General features: G+C 43.2%; 1 protein-coding gene across 3 annotated transcripts in view; it reads right to left on the bottom strand.

The window, feature by feature from the left end:
- zranb3 (zinc finger, RAN-binding domain containing 3) overlaps nt 1-23,673 on the bottom strand; it is a 101,272-nt gene that overhangs the window by 2,666 nt on the left and 74,933 nt on the right. The window contains exons 19-22 of one of the 3 annotated variants that reach the window (XM_037761652.1): nt 22,925-23,083; nt 21,596-21,788; nt 18,136-18,267; nt 17,421-17,537 (exon numbers count right to left, since the gene is read on the bottom strand). In XM_037761652.1, coding sequence (XP_037617580.1) covers nt 17,439-17,537; nt 18,136-18,267; nt 21,596-21,788; nt 22,925-23,083 — 583 coding nt within the window. In that variant the 3' untranslated portion in view covers nt 17,421-17,438. Of the gene's footprint in view, nt 1-16,929; nt 17,538-18,135; nt 18,268-21,595; nt 21,789-22,924; nt 23,084-23,673 lie in introns of those variants that run through there. The other 2 variants (XM_037761651.1, XM_037761653.1) reach the window with 2 other exon arrangements.

Below are 23,673 nucleotides of genomic sequence, written 5' to 3'. Positions count from 1 at the left end.
AAAAGTAAGAGAAAGTTAAGCCAAGACTATGAAAATGTTCTTGCATGAGGCCCAGTGAGTGGTTGAAAGCTCTGGCAAAAGCTAGTAAGTGGACCTTGATTTTTTGGGGGGGGTTCAAACCTATTTTTTCCATCAACTTCATTTACTCTAGAATAACTTGGTGGGAAGCAAACTGCAATTTTTATCAGTTTAACACAGAATATGAATCAGCTTTTAAGGCAGCGGTGACACACTTAACCTACCTAAATTAAAAAAAATGTACTTTAAAGGGAGATTTGTCAAGTATTTAATACTCTTATCAACATGGGAGTGGACAAATATGCTGCTTTATGCAAATGTGTGTATATATGTATTATTGGAAATCAATTAACAACACAACAATGACAGATATTGTCCAGAAACCCTCACAGGTACTGCATTTAGCATAAAACAATATGCTCAAACTGCATGTGATTATCATAAAGTGGGCATGTCTGTAAAGGGAGACTCGTGGGTACCCATAGAACCCATTTTCATTCACATATCTTGAGGTCAGAGGTCAAGGGACCTCTTTGAAAATGGACATGACAGTTTTTCATCGCCAACATTTTGTGCAAGTTTGGAGCGTTATTTAACCTCCTTCATGATAAGATAGCATGACATGGTTGGTACTGATGGAATCATTAGGTTTTTCTAGTTTCATATGATGTTAGTATCTTCACTCTAGCTTTAAAACTGAGCCCGCTACAACCTAAAAATCGCAAGTTATGTTAATGCGTCAACTTTGACAGCCCTAGTCATGTACTATTAAAAAAGTAAAGTCACTGGTATCTAATTATTTGTCAAATACTGACTACAAGAAAGCGCCGCTTCCCCCCCAAAAATGAGTCCATCCTCAGACAGTTTTGCTTATTTTTGTTGCCTCTGAAAGCATTGATTTTTCCATTTCTTGTCCGACATGTACTCGCGGACCTCCTCAGTTAAATCTGAACTTGACCTGAAGTACTCGGGATCGCCTCGCCTCAAGTTTCAGTTTAAAAAACGCAGTCCTCAGTGCAAAAAAAAAAACTTAAGCCCCTAATTTTGGCCTGGGAAGCACATATAGCACGCAAAAAAATTAAAAAGAACTGCCAAATCATGCAGATGGTTTAATCCCAGCCTCATAACATTGGATTTATTCCCCATTGAATTTAAGCCCTCGCTGCGTTTGAAGATAAAACAGTCATTTTGTCAAACGCCGCCAAGGAAAATTCTCCTCAAAAACCATAATCATTTCCTGCTGTCTCTTTGCTTACACGTAGATTGATTAATTGATTATGTTACAGGCTACTTACTGGTTATATTAGTGTTTAAAAAGCAGCCATATTGGAGCTCTTAATCGAGAGCTGAAGTGATTAGTAGTTGTGTTGCTGTGCTGCTGAATTAGTAATGTTAATGGGAGTAATGAGGCGTGATTGGAAATACAAGTACTGCACGAGCAGAATATTTAAATGAGTTTGGGCTTTTGTGTCTTGATAATTGTAGGAACTTCGTTTTCTAAATCACCTTGAGGGCATTTTTTTCTTTTGTTCTCGCCACAGAAAGCCGAGTGTTTGTCGGTGAAACCTGCCGTTTGGTCCCTCCCAACAAGGGCGGTTTTTCAAGGTTCAGCTTTGGACTCCTCACACAATGCAGCGCTGATGGCTCACTCGTGGGTGGAACATAAAAATCCAAGTTCCCGATAATTAACCAGCACCCTCGGAGCAGACGCAGCGTTTTCACCAAGTATTACCTTCTAATTTTAGCGCGGGAGACAATGGGGAAATTCAGCGGGGAGGACGTCAGTGAAAATTCAACCATCTGGACAGTTTCTCGCGCGCTGGTGGGAGGGTGATGATTTATTTTCAGCAACCTCTCGAGCTGAATAAGAGACGCCTACTGCTCGAAAATCCGCAGAGAGAGAGAGGGGAAGAGATATGAGAGGAGGCTTTTGTGAGCAACAAATCCAGGAATTAAGAGCCATCTGAAAGGAAAACACCGTCCAAGCTCTAATTACAACTCGACGAGAAAGACGGGAACATATATAACCGTGTGCAGGGTTGGAAATTAGCACCAGCCGTCAGCCAAAATGCTGGTAAAATATGCAAGTGGCTGCTAGATTTGCTTCACTCATCAGCCAAAAAAACAATCTATCGAGTGGTTGGTAGGTTTGGAAACAACCAGCTACAGTGGCAGGTGGACAAAAAAGTTCATTTCCAATGAAATGAATGCAAAGGTCTAAACCAGGGGTGTCAAACATGAGGCCCGTGGGCCAGAAAAGGCCCGCCAGAGGGTCCAATCCTCCCCACTGGATGACAAAACTGCAGAGAAGTTCGAATTTTTCAATAAAATGCACTACTATTCCTATTATAAATTGCTTACGTACAGGCTATGGGACACAACACTGTCAAGCGTAGGCTTCTGTTCATGCAGGAGCCGTCGGGTTTTCCAAGAGAAACGGACCAGTTCTTACGCTTCAAAGAGGTAAACGGGAAACCAGTGTGTTTAGTACTCAAAGAATATAACATTCGGCACCACTAAAAATACAAGAACTTGCAAGCAAGACATCTCAGGTTGTTCATCATCTATCCATCCATTCTGGGTCTACCTCGGGGGCCTCTTACCAGTTGCCGGGAAAACCTCCAAAGGGAAGTGTCCAGGAGGCATCCTGATCAGATGTTGAACCACCTCAACTTGCCCCCCTCTCCTACTCCGAGCTCCCTCCGGATGTCTGAGCTCCTCACCCTATCTCTAAGGCTGATTTTGGCCGCTTGTATCCGCGATCTCATTGTTTCGGTCATTACCCAAAGCTCATGATCATAGGTGAGGGTTGGAACAATACATCGAGAGATTTGCCCTCCGGCTCAGCTCCCTCTTCACCACAACCGTCCGGTACAGCAGCGCCCGCATAACTGCTGACGCCGCACCGAACCGCCTGTCCATTTTACCCTCTCTCGTGAACAAGACCCCGAGGTACTTGAACTCCCTCGCTTGGGGCAAAAACTCACTCCCAACCCGGAGGACGCAATCCACCGTTTTCCGGCAGAGCACCCCGGCCTCAGACTTGGAGGTACTGACTCTCCGCTTCACACTCTGCGTAGACGGAACAGATCGGCGTCACACAAATCGGGTGTTTTGTAAAATGGATTGTTCATTAATTTTTGGAGGTTGTTGTTATTTATAGGTCATCATGCAACGGTTTTACTGGTGCGGCCCACTTGAGATCAAATTGGGCTGCGTGTGGCCCACAATTTAAAATGAGTTTGACACCCCTGGTCGAGACTATTATTATCATGATTGTTTCAATTCAATTTACAACGAGATCCCCCATGAGCATGCATCCTTATGCGACAATGGCGAGGAAAATCTCCCCTTTAGCGGGTAGAAACCTGGGCAGAACCCGGCTCTGGGTGGGCGACCATCTCATCCATGTTATCCATTTACATTTATTTAGTTTGGGACAAGAATAATAGTAATTTGTCACAGAATTGCAGGCTCTGATGTACCCTCTTCATGCCATGATGCATCTATGTTCCATACCGCCTCATGCCCACTAGATGGCAGTATTACCTTTGGCCTTTTACTTCCAGCAGGGCCGATCAGCAGCACCACAAACATCCAACATCTCTGCTTTTTTTTAAAGCAAACAAGACGCAGTGTTGAATAACCTCGGAGAAAAAAGGATGCAGCTTTTTTTTTTCTTCTTCTTCTTCTCGACGCCATAAATCCAAGGTGCCTCTCAGCACACTCCTGGTCACAACAATCACACGCCGCGTCAACCTCAAACTTTTGGACTCCATCCATCTAATTAACAGATTCAGATAACCGTCCGAGACATTCCAGGAAATGTCACTCGGTGATTTGGGCGGCGGGGTTGCTCGAAAAGGCCTTCGCGGTGCAGCATATGGAACACTTGAATCCGTCTTAATGCAAATGATGCCCAGGAAATTGTGCGGGAAAGTGGCATAATTATAAGCCATTGAAAGTCCATTGTCATTCCTGTCTGAGAGGTCTCTCTTGAAAAATCAGGAGCTGATGGAAACCCCTCTAAGTACCTGAGATAGAGCCGGAGGGGGAAAATGACTGGGCCTGGGCTGCCATTATGCCATGGTAACGCAATTATATCCAATGATTGGCAGCAGCATAAATTAGCCTCTGTCTTAGTGGTGTGGTTTTTCCAACCAGTGCTAAGGTGGTGAAAAAATAAAGCTGTATCGCTCTCTTTCGCCAGCTGTTCACGGCGGAAAAACAAGACATTATTTCACAGTTTTCCTCTGTAATTATTCCCTTTACTACCCCAGTTTATTTCTCCGCCCGATGCAAATGCATCCTCTCGCGGCCTGAACACCAGAGATTCATGTTTGCGGTGGGAACCGCAGAGCACCAGCTGTCCTTTAAAAAAGAGACAGCTAAAAAAAAACACGCACACAGTTGATGTGAAATGTCTTCCTCCCCGCTCGTCCCCAATCATCAATAATTCACCGGCTTCGACATTTGAACTAATTATGGTGCACCAATGGCCTATTTGAGCAGGGTCCTGTCAGATGAAAGCTGCTCGGTCCTTCCTGTCAGCGGTGCAGGCGGCAGAATGAAGCGACAGCGGTGGAGGCTGAAGCCATTAAAATGAATGGAAAGCACCTTAACAATCATACACCTCTGACACACACACACACACTCACAAACAGGAACTGCTTCCTCAAATACACACACACGAATAAAGAAAATGCTGCCTCACACACCCACACTCGCACAAACATGCATAAACATGATGTGCTACAGTAGCTCACACATAAACACACACACACACACACACACACACATAAACACACACACACACAGTGACGTGCCCGCCACCTGTGTGGGTTGTTTGGCCTCCTCATCCCAGACCTCTCTGGTTTTAATTAGCCTGCTGCTGAAGTGTTTTCCTTTTTATATTCTCTGAAGGGCGATGATAACGGCTACAGCCGAGATGGAGGCTCTCTGCTGGTTTGTTTCATTAGGGAGAGCATAATGACCCTGCAATCACAACACCAAGAAAATACCTGCCCTAATAATTATTTTCTTCCTAATGGTTTATGCTCTGCTATGGCTTGTCATCAGTGCCTCGACAACTGAAAGGATTTATAAGACTAGAATAAGAATCATGTTAAAATAATTCAGTTTTTTGTCAGATATGGCCCAAATATGTTAAAACTGATAAAGAAAGATACATAGATGAAAACTAAAATGTAACATGACTGTTAAATTCCTACAAAATCCTGTAATATCATGTACATCTGATGTATTTGTACAGCTGTCCATGAGGCGCAATATGTATTAACGAGAGATAATATAGGGGCACCAAATTGCAAAAATATGTGAGCAATGTTGCTTTAAACTTAGGAACAGTTTGATATTTTGGGAAATACGCTTACTTGCCAGGAAACTTGAAGGAAAGAGAAAGCGCGGCCCCCTTCACTAAACGACACGAAAATACGAAATACTCGCCTGCGAATATTATATTTCTAGGGCTTTTATTGTGAAAGGTAAAAACGGAGTAATGTTGAAAGGAGTAAGAAAGTTTGTCGTCCTGATTCGGATTACGGAGCCTCCATGTTGTTGTTTCATAAATGTAGGCGCAATTCAACCCGCGGTGCGAAAGCTCAGAAAAATTGCCCTCGTTCATGAAAAAAATGATATTGGTTTTCTGCCGCATAATATTTGCGTTTTATGTGAAAGTATTCATGACGAAAACAACATATATTGACGCGTGAATTAATCGCACAAATAAAACCCCGGTGTGTAAAGGCCTTAAAGCTCACAAATTCACATGTTATATAACATTAAACTCCTGTAAAACAACAACTTTCCAGTCTTTATGCTAAGCTAAGATAAGTGCCTCTTGGCTCTAGCTTCATAATTAGCGTACAGACACGAAAGCGGTATCGACCTCCTCATCTAACTGTCATCAACCTCATTTATAGCAGCAACAGGAAGCTGGTTTCGGCAAAAAAATGCTCCGATAAATCTACTGTACACTGCCTGCTCAGTATAGGGCAGAAAGACAATCAGAAAATTAGCAGTAAACTAGCTAGTTGGTGCATTTAGCAGATAAAGAGCCTGATATTGCATTTAGGAGATGGTGGAGACCAAAACAGAGCTAAAAGGAGAATGAATATTGGAGTTACATTCATCAGGTGTTAAGTCATTTTGAGGGTGAATTATTCCTTTAATCTAATTTTCTTGACCCTTATTTTCTGACCTTGATTTGCCGAACGTGGCTAGTTTGCTTACAATGATGCTTTCATGGAGGGACTACCAGTTAAAGCTACCATCAAGCGGTTGAAAGCTCTAGGAGGTCCTGCACTTAACAACGACAGAAGCAGCTATTTGGATCATCAGGTTTCCGTGGGAGGTACAGCGGGGCGTCATCGGCGTAGCGGCGAAACAAAACGTTATGGATTATGCAGCCGAGTGGGAGTATGAGGAGGAGGATGAGTTGGTTATATAGAAAGCTGAATTGGAAAGGTAGGAGTCGAGGCTTTCCAAAGCTGGATTTGGGTCGACACAGCATAGAAATCTGGTTCTCTGTGTTCGCAGCGGCGGGGTGAAGCAGCAGGGGTGCTGCCAAGGGTTTATTGATATCTTAAGGTGAAGCAGCACAGATGAAAATAGTGACTCTGGTTACAGCTTTGAGATATGATAATGGTTTCTTCCTTCTATAACTACTGCAGTTTCATGTAATATATTACACAATAATGCACTGAAAGCTTTTTATTAGTGCGGTGCAAGACAAGCACAGCAGGTATAAAAAGACAATACTAAAGGGGTTTATATTTGTGTCCATATTAACATTTTCTTTTTTTTCACCTAATGCGATGTCATGCATTACAGCACTGACATTGAGATAACGGCGTTGTTTTGCCGCCGAAACATCTGTAATCTTCTATCGACATGTCCTCAACAGCAGAGGTGAGTGTGTGCGAGGCAGCGATTCATGCCTTTGTGTGTGCATTAGTGGGTGTAACAAAGCTAATCCTCTGCCTGTGTGTGAGAGAAATATCCCAAAGATGCACCTGCTGCCGGGTAATTCCTCCGGCGTGCGTTCATGTCCTCTTATTATCTCCGTTCTCTTTCTTTGAATCAGCTTCTCATTAATTTGACAAAGAATCAATCACTCATTCCAGCACACGCATCTCACTATGAATAGCTTATGAAGCATATTTGCCTGCTTATGCAGCACACGCATATAAACCGGATGCTCTATCTTTATTTGGTTTATGTTTGTATTTACTGGTTGTATCATGTTCATTACTCTCTATCTGCCTCTCGTTCTCTGTAGCTAAAGCAAGCAAAGCTCCCCACAGACATTATTAAAATTTCATCTGAACTTAACAAATCTATTAGGGAGCCACAACCATGTAGAGAAATGTACTGCAGTGAAATATGAATGAATACACGGATCAAATAATGGACTGTTTTTCTAATGCAGAGAGAACAATGTGCAGCTCTCGACTAATTAAACAGGAAAATTACATGAATGAATCTCTCTTCCACAAACGAAATATGCTGTATTCGATACATGCTTTTATATGTTTTCAAATATTGTTATGTTCACGCTTGTTATGTTAAAGGGTCATTTTTCAACCCTATATTCCAGTGTTTTTGTGTCTAAGTGACTAATAGGGACAACAATTTTTGAAATTGGTCCAGTATTGAGGGATAACGCTGCAGCCGGCAGTCGCTAAATGGGTGCAATGTAATCCTTCGGTTCAATTACGCACTAAAAGTGCTTGTTTTTGACACTGACAGGCTCTGATTGTTATTATAAGTGTCTGACAACATTATAGAAAGGACCCTACAGAGAAATAAAACCCTTTTCTTACCTTTCACTTTCTGTTTGTGATTGTGCCATGTGACTTTGCCGGAAGACAACGGTGGAAATGTGAGTTTGTTGAGCCTGTCAGTGGCAAAAACAAGCACTTTCAGTGGACGTAACCAGTGTTGGAAATCAACATTTTTGTCCACCTGCCACTGTGGCTGGTAGATTACAAAATCCACCAGCCACTCCATAGATTACCATTGTTTTTTTGGCTGGTGAGAGAAGCAAATCCAGCAACCACTTGCATATTTTACCAATATTTGGCTGGTGGTTAGTGCTAATTTCCAACCCCGAACGCAGCGTTACATTGATGGTGAGGATTACGCCAAGCGATTCCAATTGTAGCTTGTTTAGCGGCTGTTGGTTGCAGCGTTATCCCTCAATACTGGACCGATTTCAAAAAGTTGTTAGGAAGGAAAATAGGGTCCAGGTTGACCCTTTAAGACTAGGAAAAGATTGTGCAGAAATAGTCCAACATTTTGCTGAGAGTTAGATGAGAAGATAGATACTACTCTCATATCTGTACACTAAATATGAGTCTACAACCAGCAGCCAACTCGTCAAGTTGCAGTTTACATCCATGTCTGTCCAAAATGTCAGAATAACATATGAATTCTTGAGTTATTGCCAAATACGACAATCACAACATGCACCATCCAGCTACTTTCAGACACTAACCAGATCTTCTATTTGCAGCTAGCAGCCTGTTCACTAATACACCTGATATGAATCTAGGACATCATGTGTTCAAAACTACCTTAAAAAAAGTTGAATTATATAAACACTGGCACGACGTTGACTCCGTTTTTACACTCTCAGGATTAACGCCGATGCTCCCGCCGCGTGTTAAATCGTCCAACTCGCTTCTTCTCCAGGTATATCTGAACACCTCGCTCCTTTCATCACGCCTGGCAAACCTTGCCCGCCATCACATAATTAAATAAGATTTATATCATCACATAGAATAATTCTGTGTGGGCTGATGGTGAATGCTGCTATAGCCAACTTTACCCCCCCTCCCTCTTTTTTTTTGCACCAGCCCACTCGCGCAGTAATTGAGAAACTGGCATAACTGAATATACAAAAAAAAAAAAGTGGTGTGGGTGTGAAGATGTCCACGGTTGAGTGGCCAAAAGCAACCCACTCAAAGAGCCAATTGTGAAAGTACTTATCAATAAATTTCAATGGACATTTGTGACACAGGTATAATTGGTTTTGCATGATTTGCATATATGATGAAAGATTGATGAGAGATTTCATTTGGCGACACTTTTTCATTCACTTGTATTTTTAGCACTTGTACCAACATCTAGAAATCAGACTAATTTGAGGACGACCTTCCTATTTTCTGAGTATTGTTTGCCACAATACCTTCATAATATCACAAAGAAAGGTTCTTTGTGGTCACAGTGATTAAACTCTTCAATGTATTAATAGGCTCTTTGAGGCCTCACAATAACTTAGCTTTAAACAGCCTTAAATGCCAACATAACTTTGCAGAATGTGAATAATTGTGTTTGCTGCTAAGAAAAGGTGTCCCCTTCCTTCCTGATTTGATAGGGCTAATTTTCTAACTATAAGGCACTCGAGAAAGTCTGCCAACGCTGAACAACTCTCCAACTTACACCCAAAGAAATCGCTCCTAACACTTCAGACTCAAGTTAAACTTGGCCTCTGCAAACTCATCCCAAACTTTTGGAAGCAAGTCTGTATTTTTTTTGGTCTGGTTTTATAATAACTGCTACAAGGTGATAATCATCTAGTGGCAGAAATCCCAGATCTGGATCGCCACCAAAGGACGAATCAATTGTTGCCGAGTCCAAAGCCAATCTGTCCACCATTATCCACTGAAGGACGTTCACACGGGTTGGAAACATAACCTCTCGAGGTGGATATAAGAGCTAATTGCGCTGCTGAAACATACGATAAAAGCTACGAACCTGTAGCTCCTTTGTAGATCACAGTTTGCAACATGTGCGAGAAGGTGCCACAAACGACGCTAACACACACTTTCATGTGAAACGCAAAGAAGCTGAGAACAGAACAAAAACCTTTCAAGGAGGATATAAGAGCTAATAGTGCTGTTCAAACATATTATAAAAGCTGCAAACCTGTAGCTCCTTTGTAGACACATGACGGTTTGCAACATGTGCAAGAAGGTGGTCACATGCACTTTAATGTGAAACGCAAAGAGGCTGAGAACAACAAAAACCTTTCAAGGAGGATATAAGAGCTAACTGTGTTGTTGAAACATACTATAAAAGCCGCAAATCTGTAGCTCCTTTGTAGACGTATGACGATTTACAACATGTCAAAAGAGGTGGAAAGCGACGCTCACACGCACATTAATGTGGAATGAAAAGACAACAGAACAAAAAGTTATCAGGAGATTTTTAGACATGCCAGGAATTCGCCAAATGTTTGAGTAGAAACTAAAAACAGACTGCTTTAGTAGATGTAGTCCAAATATGTTTTGCCAGCTGGAAACAAGGAACCACATAGAACACAAGCTGAAATGAAGAATTTATTTCAGCCTGTCCAGACATGCTGTCACATGATCCTATTCAATAAATGTGAAACCAACCTAAAGGAAGCGAGTCACAATGTTCACAGCTAATCGTGCTGTTGAAACATACAATAAAAGCTGCAAACCTGTAGCTCCTTTGTAGACGCATGATAGTTTGCAACATGTGAAGGTGAGCTGCTTTTCAGCCGCAAGCGATGCTCACATGCACTTTAATGTGAAACACAAAGAGAACAGAACAAAAAGTTATCAGGAGATTTCTAGCCATGCCAGGAATTCGCCAAATGTTTGAGGAGGAACTAAAAACAGACTGCTTTAGTAGATGTAGTCCAAATATGTGTTGCCAGCTGGAAACAAGGGGCTACATAGAGATATAATAAGAAGAATATGCTGAAATGACGAAGTTATTTCAGCCTAAATATGAAGTCAACCTAAAGGAAGCTAGTTGCAATGTTCACAGCTAATTTTGCTGTTCAAACATACAATAAAAGATGCAAACCTGTAAATCCTTTGTAGACACATGACGGTTTCCAACATGTTTGAGAAGGTGAGCTGCTTTTCAGCCGCAAGCAACGCTCACACGCACTTTAATGTGAAACACAAAGAGAACAGAACAAAAAGTTATCAGGAGATTTTTAGACACGCCAGGAATGTTTGAGTAGGAACTAAAAACAGACTGCTTCAGTAGATGTAGTCCAAATATGTTTTGCCAGCTGGAAACAAGGAATTACAGTGAATAAGCTGAAATGAAGTTATTTCAGCCTGTCCAGACATGGACATGGAAATGCAAAGTCAAACTAAAGGAAGCTAGTTACAATGTTTTCAGCCGAGGACATTTTGGCAGATTCCTTCGCCCGACTCCATGGCCCCCTTGCATTGATGTGTGACAAGATACCCGCCGCTGTTCAGTAGCTCACGCGGCGTGTTCAAGGCATTATGGGATGTTGTACCGACAGAGCAGAGGGCTGATGGAAGACAGTCGCAATCGCCCTCTTCTCATTAGACGCAGGGCTGTCTGTGCTCATTAGGCCGGCGGCAGCGCAGTGGGGATCTATTCTCCTGAGGTGACCAAAGGTGCTTACGCAGACCTTCCAAGTCTCAGTAATGATGCCCCAGACCTGTCACTCTTGTCACAAGACTGACATGACCTTTTTTCTGGCTCGTAAAAAAAATCCTAATTTCACAGGATGAGGCAAGAGAAGCCCTATTTTGCCCCCCAAATTTTGAAAAAATCTGCCCAGTTTTGCATCAACTTTCAAAGCCGTTGGTTCACTTTTCCACAAAAGTCAACAAAGACTACTTCCTGCGAATTTATTGGCGACTCAAACGATTGCGATTGAGGTTTTAATCTTAGCACAAAAGCCCAGACCTTGCCATTAAGACCTATGAAATAAAGGCATGCTGAGCAGCGACAGAGCGGCTGAATAGATGTCTGGAAGCAATCTATGAGAGATGGCTGATCAATGGCCACAAAATAAAATGGGAGATGAAAAGATGTCTTTTAAGGCTCATGAAAGGGGAACTCGTTGGAGGGCATTTTGTTCAGGCTTTCCATTTTTAACCTCAATCATCTGAACACAGCACACATGAAAGGAGAAAGCGGTAATACTGTAGCCCACTGTGGCTTTCTTCCTCTGATGTAAAGTGCCGCCAGGACTCTTCCGTGACTGTATGTGACATTTCAATGTGTGAACTGTATGTTTAGCTAATGCTGCATACATCTGTGTCTTAGTCTCAAAGCTGCGGTTGGTAATTTGGAGCAAATATGATAAAAAGCTATTTTTATAAAACTGTCACTATATCACTCTGATTGGTTGTTTTCCTTCGTGCACGGCATCTGTGTCATGCACTACTGTCAGGATAACGGTACGTGTCCACAGGCTCCGTGCTTTCCACGCTCCTCATTCATTGTCTATGCAAGCAGCCCCGCAATGCATTCTAGTAGCGTGGCGTCGCGATTCGAGAGACTAGGCGTCACGACGCCCGCTCCTCATTTACATAAAGTTGAGGGCTCGTCTACTTTATGCAAATCACGGGCGTCCGACGCGACTCGCCGCCTCTCGAAACTCTCGATAATCTTTTAAACTAAATGTAGTCAATCCAAAATAAAGACAGATTCATCAACTGCATGGGTTATTTCTCGCCTCAAATGTTTTCAGAAATACATTTCAGTGAACTATTTACGTGAAATAAGAGAAGAAAGTTTCCGAACGAGCCTCCATATTGGTTCCGGTTTGAAAGCTGGGAGCAGCAGCCAACGGCGGGAAAGCGTTCGTCCAATCAGGAGCCGAGTGCCTTGTTTCAGGACAGCACTGTTGGGAAGCGTCGCGTCCCCTCGCGATAAAAAACGCCCCTGTGGACACGTACCATAACGTGACCGTTTATAAAAATAACCTTATATCATATTTGCTGAAAGTTACCAACCCCAGCTTTAAGTGCTTTTATGCATTCGGGAGACTTTCCTCATTGAATACTTGCCTTTTTTGTGTGTTTACACACAGATGAATATGCTGACACAGCCTGCTGTAAAGCGGAAATCTTAATGATAATAAAACACAGATGAGATTACATCAGTGCTAAATTGCATTAGGTACAGATGCCTTGTAAAGCGACGTGGTCAGATCCAGTCCTCACAGGGGCCTTTCCAAACAAAGCCTGATTGTAATGGGCCACATGACACGCCAATTTAGCCCCACACGAGCTCCAACATACAAACGAGAGCGAGCCACAGCGAAGACATACATTAATCCTCGCCAGATTGGGGACTGTATGAATTATGCTAAGAACCTTATCTGTTATTTCCCCTGATCTCCTGCTGGGTGAATTGATTGCGTTTTTGGTCTTAATCCGCAGCATGCCATGAGTGTTGGGAGACAACCAGGGAGCCATCTTGAATAAATAGAATTTGGACTTGACAAAAGCCACCTCCAGCTGAGCAATGAGAAAGCATCCTTTCACCGCTGCACATCCCCTACCTCGCCGAATGACATTAGGAAATAGCCGGCCGCTGTTTACACGGAGCTGTTGTATCGATTTTTCTGTTCCTCGCTTCAGCTGCACTTTCTCTTGGAATATCATTTGCGTGTATATGACACTCATCAGGATGGATAAGCCCATTTTGGAGACATCTCTGTGCGACCAGAGAGGCTGTTTTAATGAGATTAATTAGATCGCTTATGAGTGATGGTCCTCCACCAATTACCTGGGCCATAATACCGTTTTCCTCCACCCAGGGCGGCGCGCTCTGCCGAGCCGTGCCAGCCTTTCTGCAAAGCGGTTTCTGCGGCAGGAAATGATTAATCATCTCATCACCATCCCAAGAGATAATATGACAATAAAGACAAAAGCCTCTCATCGGCTGTGGCTGTTTAAAGCCAAGAATTGCTTCCTAAACACCGACTCCGGAGTTCAATTAGACGACGCGGGCGCAGCCTTATAGAATACAAGCTCTGTGGATGTTGTAACACAGCACCGCAGAGGTCTGACTGGAGGTCCATTCCTTCTCTATAATGAGGTTCTGCAGTTCACATTCCACCAAATGACTGAATATCAGAGGTGCTTTGGCAAGACAGAGCCGCCGCCGTTCCTGTTTTTCACTCCTGAAGGAGAGCAGCGGGGTGCGACCTCCCCCGTGTCTATTTCCTTTTCCTTGCTGAAGGGCAGGGAGGGTCACCGACACAGAGGGATCACAGTGGAGAATATGGCAGCCAGGAATCAAACCACAGCAGGATTCAGCCACGGATTGGAGAGCCCGGCGGCTGCACGCGGCGCGCTGCGCCGGCTTTTATTGGCCCTTCTCCATCACACCTGTCACACAAGATTGGGTTTGTAGAAGCGCTTCCTTCAGCTGAAAAAGGCCAAAGTAGATTATGGGGGCAGGCGAGGCTGAAATGGAATAACCAATGGAATGGCGCCAAATCCAACGCCTTGCTGTCTGAATGCAAATCGTGATTGAATTATGAATGATTTGTATGGTTTACTGTCAAGTTTTGCCTGGTTGGAACAGCTCCTCCAACAGTTTCATGTCACAGAGAACTGAAAAGACACATTTTGTCACCATCCTATGGGGAGGGAATAATGAAACCTACTATTACAATAATCATTATTACACATAATGTAATGTCTGTCATTAGAGGATCTCCTATGGAACTGACTTACAGGGATATTAATCTATTTCTTAATTTGCTGTAGACCCCCAGGAGTCCTGTAAAGGGCCCCTGGAGGTCCTCTGACCCACATTGAGAAACACTATTGCAGCTCCGAAGTTAGAATTAATTTAATCAGAAATGTATTCATCTTCTTTTTGATATTTGGGGATAAAATAATGTGTTTTTCTGGCTTCTCTAACCTGTCACACATATATTTATTCATTTTTAAAAAGGTAGCTTTTAGGAAACGTCACTCAAACAGGAGGAAATAGTGTATTTGTTAGTGGCGGATTAATACACGTTTGGTGCTCTAGTGACTAGATTGACTCAAAATAAATATTCAGTGTGTCTAAGCTGTAATTGTTCAGTTGTCTCTTGATTCCTCTAAAATATATGTCAATATTTAGATGCATTTATACATCAAAATCGCTCTCTTTTCTCTTCCTGGGTGTAAACATAAATGTATGCTATCAAATGTGAGTTTTCTGACAATAAGCGCTGCAGGGATGATGTATTTTTGTAGGCCAACCAAGAAGTTAGCGTCGCCCTGGTTCCCTAACGTTAGGCTATAAACGAACTACATCGCGGTCGCATGAGCGCGAGTATAAACAACGAGTCGGAGGACGTTTAGTGGTCTCATTAAGCCGCTTTTTCTTAGAAAAAAATTCACGAGTGGGGTATTTATTGATGAATTTTATGTCGTAGAACAAAACGTTAAAATCTCTTCAGCTTGTGTTAACCACAGACCTTATTTCAGACATCTAACATAAAAAAAACCCTTCCAGACGAGGGGACAGGAAGTGCTAAAATACTAACTAATTTCCGAGTTTTAGGGCTCATTCTTGTAGCACTCTATTATTAGATATATCAGGCTTTAGTTAAACACACAATACTTGCTAGTAGAATCAAGTCATTGTTGTTTTTTATATGTAAATATATCACCAAACGTCTCCTTTAAAGTCCATTTCTGCTGTATTCATTTGGATGTGACAGCGTCCAAATGGCACCATTTCTCTCTTCTTCTTCCTATTGTCTTCTCTTTGTCGCTTCACTGTGATTTTCTAACTATATGTCATTATTTCCGCTAGATATTTGCCCAGCTAATTCTGTCCATGTGACGTTCAGAGTGTGCTGTGTTGCTATGTAACCTGTTGAAACGTCTCTGCAGCAGTGTGGCACCGAGGCAAAAAAGACGCTGATTGCACTTGATGGAAAGAAAAGAGAGTTTAGCTCCGATGCTTTAAAGAAATAAAAAAAAAGGGGAGGGAGGTTAGGCGGAGAGCAAACATGCAAACCTCGGCGGCCGCTTGTCTGTGTTTGAGTCCATCTTTATTACTGTCATCACCTGCGGAGGTAATGTTTTTCCTCTGGGCTGATGGGTTGTCCAACGCAAACAGTGTCACGCGGCCGCGCCGCTGCTCTTTACCCAGCAGACCCTCTGGGAGGAACACGAGACGTCTTCATCTGCCTCATTATGGCTGAGAAAACACACACTTCCCTCTCTCCTCCAATATACACTTCTCCTCTGCCAAACACACACACGCTTTTATTTGCGCAGAAAAACTACACTTTCGCACTACTTTCCCCCCCCCCGTCTCTCTCCCGCACACACACACGCACCTTTTGGGTGCAATAAAACAGCAGATCAGAGTCATTGGCTGCTGACAGGGACTGACACTGAAACCTGCTGTTGTTGGAAGGCTGCCTGGGAGATGTTCATTACTCACAGAGCTTGTCGGTTTGGACAGGAGAGGAACAACGGTCTTATTAAGTGGAGACCTGGAGCAGCCGTAGGGGAAATACACACACGCCCACGCACGCACCCACATGGGCTGCGAGAAAGTTTGAAGCTGTGGCTTCGACCGAGCGCCCTGATAGGCTGGGAGAAGTTGGGGCTGCCAGAAAAATTTAAAACTTTCCAAGGATGGCGGAATTCGCCGAGTTTGGAGTTTTTTTTGACGCGTCTGACAGACAGACAAATCGTGACGTGACGACACCCGCGACGTCAAGCGCGGGGCCTCGTCAACGAGGAAAGGCTGCGGAGGAATGCGGCGCTTTCACAGGCAGCCTGCTGATATTGATTGGAGTTTCTGATGTCTGTCTGGCTTATTGTATAACTCTCACAAGAAGAGATTCAATATTCCCGACATTGCTGAACCCGGAGCCTTGTTTCCATAGTAACTCTGCTCTCCGTCTCTCTAAACATAGCCCTCCTGACTGACTTTAGCTCTGCTCAGATCATCAAGCACAGCTGAAGAGGAGGAAGATGCGTGGACGCGGACAATAATGTTCTTGACTTGAGGCGATGAAGCGATTTGCTAGCTTGTCAGAGCAAACCGGCGTCCTGGTGTATTTACGGTCCAAACCGCAGCAGAGGAACAGAAGAAGACAACATGAAACAAGATGAAAATAAGCTTTTATTTCACATCTGTCTTCCAAAAAAAGGAAGATTCACAAGGCGCCACTTGTTGAGGGCGCCAATGAGGACACGTGGCGTGAAGTTTTAATCACGCAGCCCCCCTGATTCATCTCTCACCTGCTTCTTTTCACCAAGTTTGCAAAAAAAAATCTGAAAATAGAAGCATCCTCTCTAAACAACCTGCTCCATTTCAGCCCGGAGCAAGAAAAAGGGGGCCGTCATAAATCAAAACTAGCGCGCTTGTGACGGTTCGGGGACGAGGGGGGAGTCGGCTGAATTAGCATACGATGCAGTCGGCGCTGTTTTTTAGGTAGATCTCCACAGAGTCCAACAGGAACGCCGCTGATATCATCGGAAAAGTGAGGTGGAAGAAAAGAAGGAGTTCAAAGGAAACCTTTTATCTTGATGTGTCAGAGCGAACACTATCTAACACTTCAAGGATTCAACAATGTGATTCTCACACCTCTTCACCTTTGCTTTACTAAACCTTCATTTCCTCACGAAGAACGCGCTGATGTCTGACGCAACCTTGGAGGCCGCGGCGCTCTTCCTCATCCGGCTCCGCTCTTTGGCTTGCTGCGCCGTCCTCTGTGGATAAAAAGAAAGAAATAAAACACGATGTAAGAGGTTAAATCTGCAGCTCGGCGCTGAAGAATCAATATATCGAGCATCTTTAGATTAAAGTGTCTGAGCGGTGGCATAAACGACGAGAGCATCCCCCTTATCGGGACGAGCAGCTCTCCGTCGCCATCGACGTATGAAGCTTCCAAAACTGACACCCGCTCTGACAAAAACGTGAACCTAAAGCACATGATTTTATTTTGAAAAAGCTCTCGATTGTTTTTAAAAGAAGTGTGCGATTATGAAATATTGACTGAAGAAGAAGGGGAAATGTTCCCAAGGCAACAAACGCTATATATCAATATGTCACACAGGCACATCATGTGATGTTATTACAGGCAATATATAGCGCTGTGAGGGATGGTGTGACTTTTGATCAATGTGTTTGACCACATTACTGCCATCACATATGGTCCTCAACGTGAGTGATGAGGCTCGCTTCTTATACGTGGGGATAAAGGAGAGCTCCATCCACCGTGTGCACCTTAAACAAATTGCCCCTTTAAGCCCCTTTGGCTCTGAAAGCCGGTGTTGTCACGGGTGCGGCGGTGCGATGCAAACGTACGGCTTTGTGGCACACGGTGCAGAGCGTCTGCAGGTTGTCCAGAGAGCACTGTCCTCCTCCGCTGTAGACGGGCCGGATGTGGTCCACCTGCCAGAAATCCCCTTCGACCGGAGCGCGGATCATCTCATTCAGCTAGAAGAACACACACAGAATAGAATCAGCACACTGCCCACCCTTCAATGATTCCTGCTCCAAATTGCCAAAAACAAGCTGCCCTCCCAGAAAACCATCCATCTATGCTGAAGTTCATTTTTTTTTTTTTTTTTTAAACTGACGTGATGTCTTTAGTAAAGTTCTCCGAGTGCTAAATTGTTATTCTGCAGCGCACGCACACACACTCCTCCACACACACACAAACCATTCGTATTAAACAAATCTCTGCACCGCAGGGGCTCTTCTGCAATGCGCTTCCACAATAAACGAGGATAAAAAACAAATAAGTCTAGAGGAGTGCACATGACGGCGAGGACGCGTAAATGGCAGAAATCTACAACAGGAAATAATGAAAGAAAAAGTGCAGGTTTTTTAAAATGCTGAGATTACTGTAAGCCTGTATGACGGCGAGGATAAGACCATCTGAGGAAAACAATAATTGCACCAAATCAATGACAGTGAACTTTGACTTCCTGTTATCCGTCACCATCAGACGCTTCAGGTACAGACACATAAACCAGCTAAATGCTTTCAACCTACATAATGGACAGCTGTAGACAGAAATGAGGTTAAATACACCGCAGGGAATAACATGCTACAGAAGAACACATACTCATGAATGACACACTAATACGTTTAAGATGTTAACGGCTTCGTAATAACTGGTAACGTAATAATACATGTAAACATCACACTGTGAAAACCATGAAACCAAGAAACCAGTGTCTAAGATGATGAACATGGTGAGCATTACCTGTGAACGCACGATGTTACTAAAGATGTAGTGTATATTGTAGTATTTTAATGTACGTCTAATGACGTTATGTACTTAAAATAAGGGTTGTCAATCGTGATTAATCACATTTTTATCTGTTCAAAATGTACCTTAAAGTGAGATTTGTCAAGTATTTAATCCTCTTATCAACATGGGAGTGGGCAAATATGCTGCTTTATGCAAATATATGTATATATTTATTATAAGAAATCAACTAACAACACAAAACAATGACAGATATTGTCCAGAAACCCTCACAGGTACTGCATTTAGCATAAAATAATATGCTCAAATCATAACAAACTGCAGCCCAACAGGCAACAACAGCTGTCAGTGTGTCAGTGTGCTGACTTGACTATGACTTGACCCAAACTGCATGTGATTATCATAAAGTGGGCATGTCTGTAAAGGGGAGACTCGTGGGTACCCATAGAACCCATTTACATTCACATATCTTGAGGTCAGAGGTCAAGGAACCCCTTTGAAAATGGCCATGACAGTTCTTTCCTCGCCAAAATGTAGCTCAAGTTTGGAGCATTATTTAACCTCCTTCCTAACATACTAGTATGACATGGTTGGTACCAATGGATTCTTTAGGTTTTGTAGTTTCATATGATACCAGTACTTTGATAAATGACTTCCGTTGATTGATTAATGAGCAAATTGTTTCAGCACAAATGACCTAAATAGCTTACTGAGAATGTATGAAATCTAAATAAAGCTTCTCATTTATAATTCACTTATTAAATCTGTTCTAATCACAGGCAGGTGCAACAGCGTATATACTATATATAGACAGCTAATGGTTGGACTGTCCTAGGAGCTGGATTATTACTGAGCTCCAGTGAAGCCGCGAGGAGACACTGGGAATAAAACGACCTGGAAGGCTGAACCAGTATGTTGCTGGTGTTTTATTCTGAAAAGACAGAAATAGAAAAAACAAGTGCAGACTTAAGAGAGAGGGAATACAAGAGCTAAGCAAGTGGAGGAGCAGAAGATGATTGAGAGAATTAGAAAGAGAGAAAGAGAGAAGCCTGATGGGGAAGAGTTCAGGGCGAAAAATCCATTTTCCTGCTTTGAGTGCTACTCCGCCGACATTAAGGCAGCGAGCTGGAATTGATCCCAACAGATTTAAAGAACAGGCCTGCTCACAGGGGCAGAGTTCACGTGTCTGACACACACACACTCACACACACACTCTCCAGTCAATTGAACATGCTTTTGTGCCAAAACCATGCACCTAGCTACACCAGACCTCTACTACTACACAGTGCTAAATTCTGCTGACACCTAAAGGCCATAATAAATACAGAAAATACCAACACACACATGGCTGTTAAACACATACACACACACACACACCGAAAGACACCCCAAGGTACACATAAAGACCCATGTACACACACACACACACACACACCAGCACCCCCCAGTATGAACCAAAGAATGAGCCTATAATCTCGAGGCTCCTCCACCGCTGCGGCGTCTTATCATGTGGCTGAGTTTGTTTCCTCTAAAGCTCGGTGCATCGATCGGCGCTGATGCTGCTGCCGGCGGCACTGGGAAGAGGTGTGTGTGTGTGTGTGCGTGTGCGTGTGAGGATGTGGGGGGGGGGGGCTGGCTTTGCAGGATAACAGCCAACCAAATCAAACAGGCTTACTGGTCGAGGCCTGGCACTGGGAAAAAAAATCAATGGGCCCAGCAATCCATTTACTGGGAGCTGGCCCCTTGGAGTGCAGATCAACCTGTGTGTGTGTGTGTGTGTGTGTGTGTGTGTGTGTGTGTGTGTGTGTAGGTGGGTGGGATGGAGAGTACAGGGTGCTTTTATTTTTGCACTTACACAAACACGGTAGGCAAGAAATGTCTTTCCTTGTGAGGTATGTAGCTCACATCAGGAGACTGATGGGAGGTTAATGTGTATATTTTAGTGTTTCTACACCGGCAGCGTTTTTTTTGGTGCGATTAATTCGCACGTCAACTGTTGTTTTTGTCATGAGTCACATTGAACGTGAGTATTACACGGTGAAAAAGCGAGACGTACGTAGCTTTCCCACAACGAATAAAAGCATCAACCAATCACGTTGTGCGGAACAAGTTGAGTTGCGTCTATATTTATGAAACAACAACACAGAGGCTCCGTAGTTTGAACCAAGACGGCAAACTTTATTAGTCCTTTCAACGTTGAGCTCCACTCATTCCGTTCTTCCCTTTCACAATAAAAGCCCAAGACATATAATATTCGCAAGTGAATATTTCTTCCTTCAGTATTAAGGCCTTTACACACGGAGGGTGTGATGAATAAACCACACGAAAATGCGAAATACTCGGATATTATATGTTTAGGGCTTTTATTGTGAAAGGTTAGAATTGAATTAGTTGATCTGGTTGAAAGGAGTAATAAGGTTTGCCGTCCCAGTAATGTTTTGGTTAATTTGCACGAATAAAACGCTGCCAATTGACTTATATCTGGCTTCCATTGAAATATAAGAATATAAAATATTAAAACTGTCTTCCTCTGCTTCGGTGTCTGACCTGTTTGAGTGACAGCTGCGCGAGCCAAGTGTTCTCCAGCATGTCCTTGCGCTGCGGGGGTGGGGCGTCGCGGACCTTCAGGAACAGGTCGTGGGCGTTGAGGCCGCATTGCTGACAGACGCCCTGCTCCGTCTCCAGCACCCGCGAGCGCATGTACGTCTGGCTGGAGCGCAACTGGAACTCCTCCTGGCACCTATAGGTGGTGGTGGTGGTGGGGGAGGGGGGGCGGGGGCGGAACATAAATAAATCTTTTTGGCTGAAATTCCTTATTTTCAGAAACTGAAGAAAGTCGTGATTGTGTTTTTTCTCCTGTAGTTATGACTCAGCTGAAAGGAGCACATTGTGTGAAGTTTGATCAAATCCAGGTATAGAGGAGCGAAGGATCTCACCTTGACTCAATGACCTGAAATCGGCTCTTGAAAACCACTTGCGGAAATTGAATTTCTACTTTAAATAGGGTGGTAAGACTAAAGGGACGCAAAGACATATTTTCAGCTATAGAAATGTAGTTGGCGGTCTTATTCAGAGGTACCGTGTGAATGAGCAGCGTCGCTCAGGGACGGCAGGACATTGCAGAGGCTGAATAAGGAGAATTTTTCCACTTTCCATTGAAAATAATATTTGTGTCAAAAGCCTGTGGATTCTAACAGGAAATGATTTGCTGTCTAATTTGGGAACAGCCATCTATTCTAGTCATGAGAAAACTGTATTGCTTCTACAAAGCAAAGACGGTAAAGCAACAAGGTGAAGTCAACAGTTTGTTTTGCACGAAAACTCTTAAAGCTCGGAGTCTAATTGAATTTTTAGGTGCCAGATGGGTGGGCTTTGGCACGGAGGACAATCAGTGCTGGGAAGTTTAAGCAATCACACACACAAAAACTATTTGAAAGTTAATTTAATATGCTTTTCTTTGATTGATATATCTTACCGAAGACGGCCTGGATGGTCCCAGAGCGGTAAGCCCCACCCATCTGGTGCTCCGAGAAAGGGATGCTATGATGTACCTGCAGCTGCTATTTGACACGACGAGCTTTTGTGCAGCTCTTTACAGACCTGGAGGATCCAGACCATGATAACTCACGTGCATCTAAAGCCACATGCATATAGCTCCTAAACTGTATGTAGGTAGTGTCTCTAGACGTCATGATTACGTCATGGTGTTTGCTGGAGGCAAAACAAAGGAAAGACTGGAGGCTAACACTGGCAGTGGGCTAAAGTTACACATCTAAAATGTCATCTTGCTGTGTTGTTGGGTGCCAGAATCCAGATATCGCATACATTTGAGAGTTAATTTTGCTAATATTTAGCCTTCAGAAGGAGTCTTTATACCTGTGGCTGCAGAAGCGAGTGTCCCAGGCCCCACCGGTGGTAGAGCAGGCCTTCTGGCAGGACAGACAGAGAGGGACACCCTCACTGTCCACTGCCTGCAGGTAGCCGGACTCTGATGACGGCATCTCCTCCGCAGTCTTACAGGACTCAGTGCCCGGGCTGCAGAGACACAGATAGAGAAAGAAATCTATAACATTTACGAAGGAGTTCATTCGTTTACTGCTTTAAAAATAGTGTCATGCGTCTGTTATTGTACCGATAGAATTAGAAGTTTGCATTGACAGCAAACAACATCTAAACGTGACGTGAGAGAAACAATTAGACAGAGTAAAATATGATAAAAGATACTTGCGAAACATGAATATTTAGACATAAAAGCCTGTTTTTAATCAAATAAAATAAATCTATAATAGCTCTGTCCAGTATACTTTAGCATAAAATATGTTAAAGGTGCAGCGTGTAGAATCTGGTGCCATCTAGCTGTGTGGTTGCAGATTGCAACCAACTGAAACTTCTCCCGTGTGCCAAGAGTGTAGGAGAACTATTTTTGCACTGTCTTTGTTTGTCTTGTCCGCGTGAATATAATGTTTGCACTACTGCTACTGCACATAATTTATAATACACATATTTTTTCCCTTTTTTAATATATAACTTTTACTAGTGTTCTTATCGCTTGGGTATTTTTTTCTCTTATTTATTGTATGCCCTGTCTTATTTAATGTACTTACTTCTTCTGTTACAATCTGTGC

Source organism: Sebastes umbrosus, chromosome 24 (assembly GCF_015220745.1).
Source record: "Sebastes umbrosus isolate fSebUmb1 chromosome 24, fSebUmb1.pri, whole genome shotgun sequence".
Classification (NCBI taxonomy): Eukaryota; Metazoa; Chordata; class Actinopteri; order Perciformes; family Sebastidae; genus Sebastes; species Sebastes umbrosus.
The sequence above is the reverse complement of the archived record's forward strand: the minus strand, read 5'-3'. Positions and strand labels throughout refer to the sequence as shown.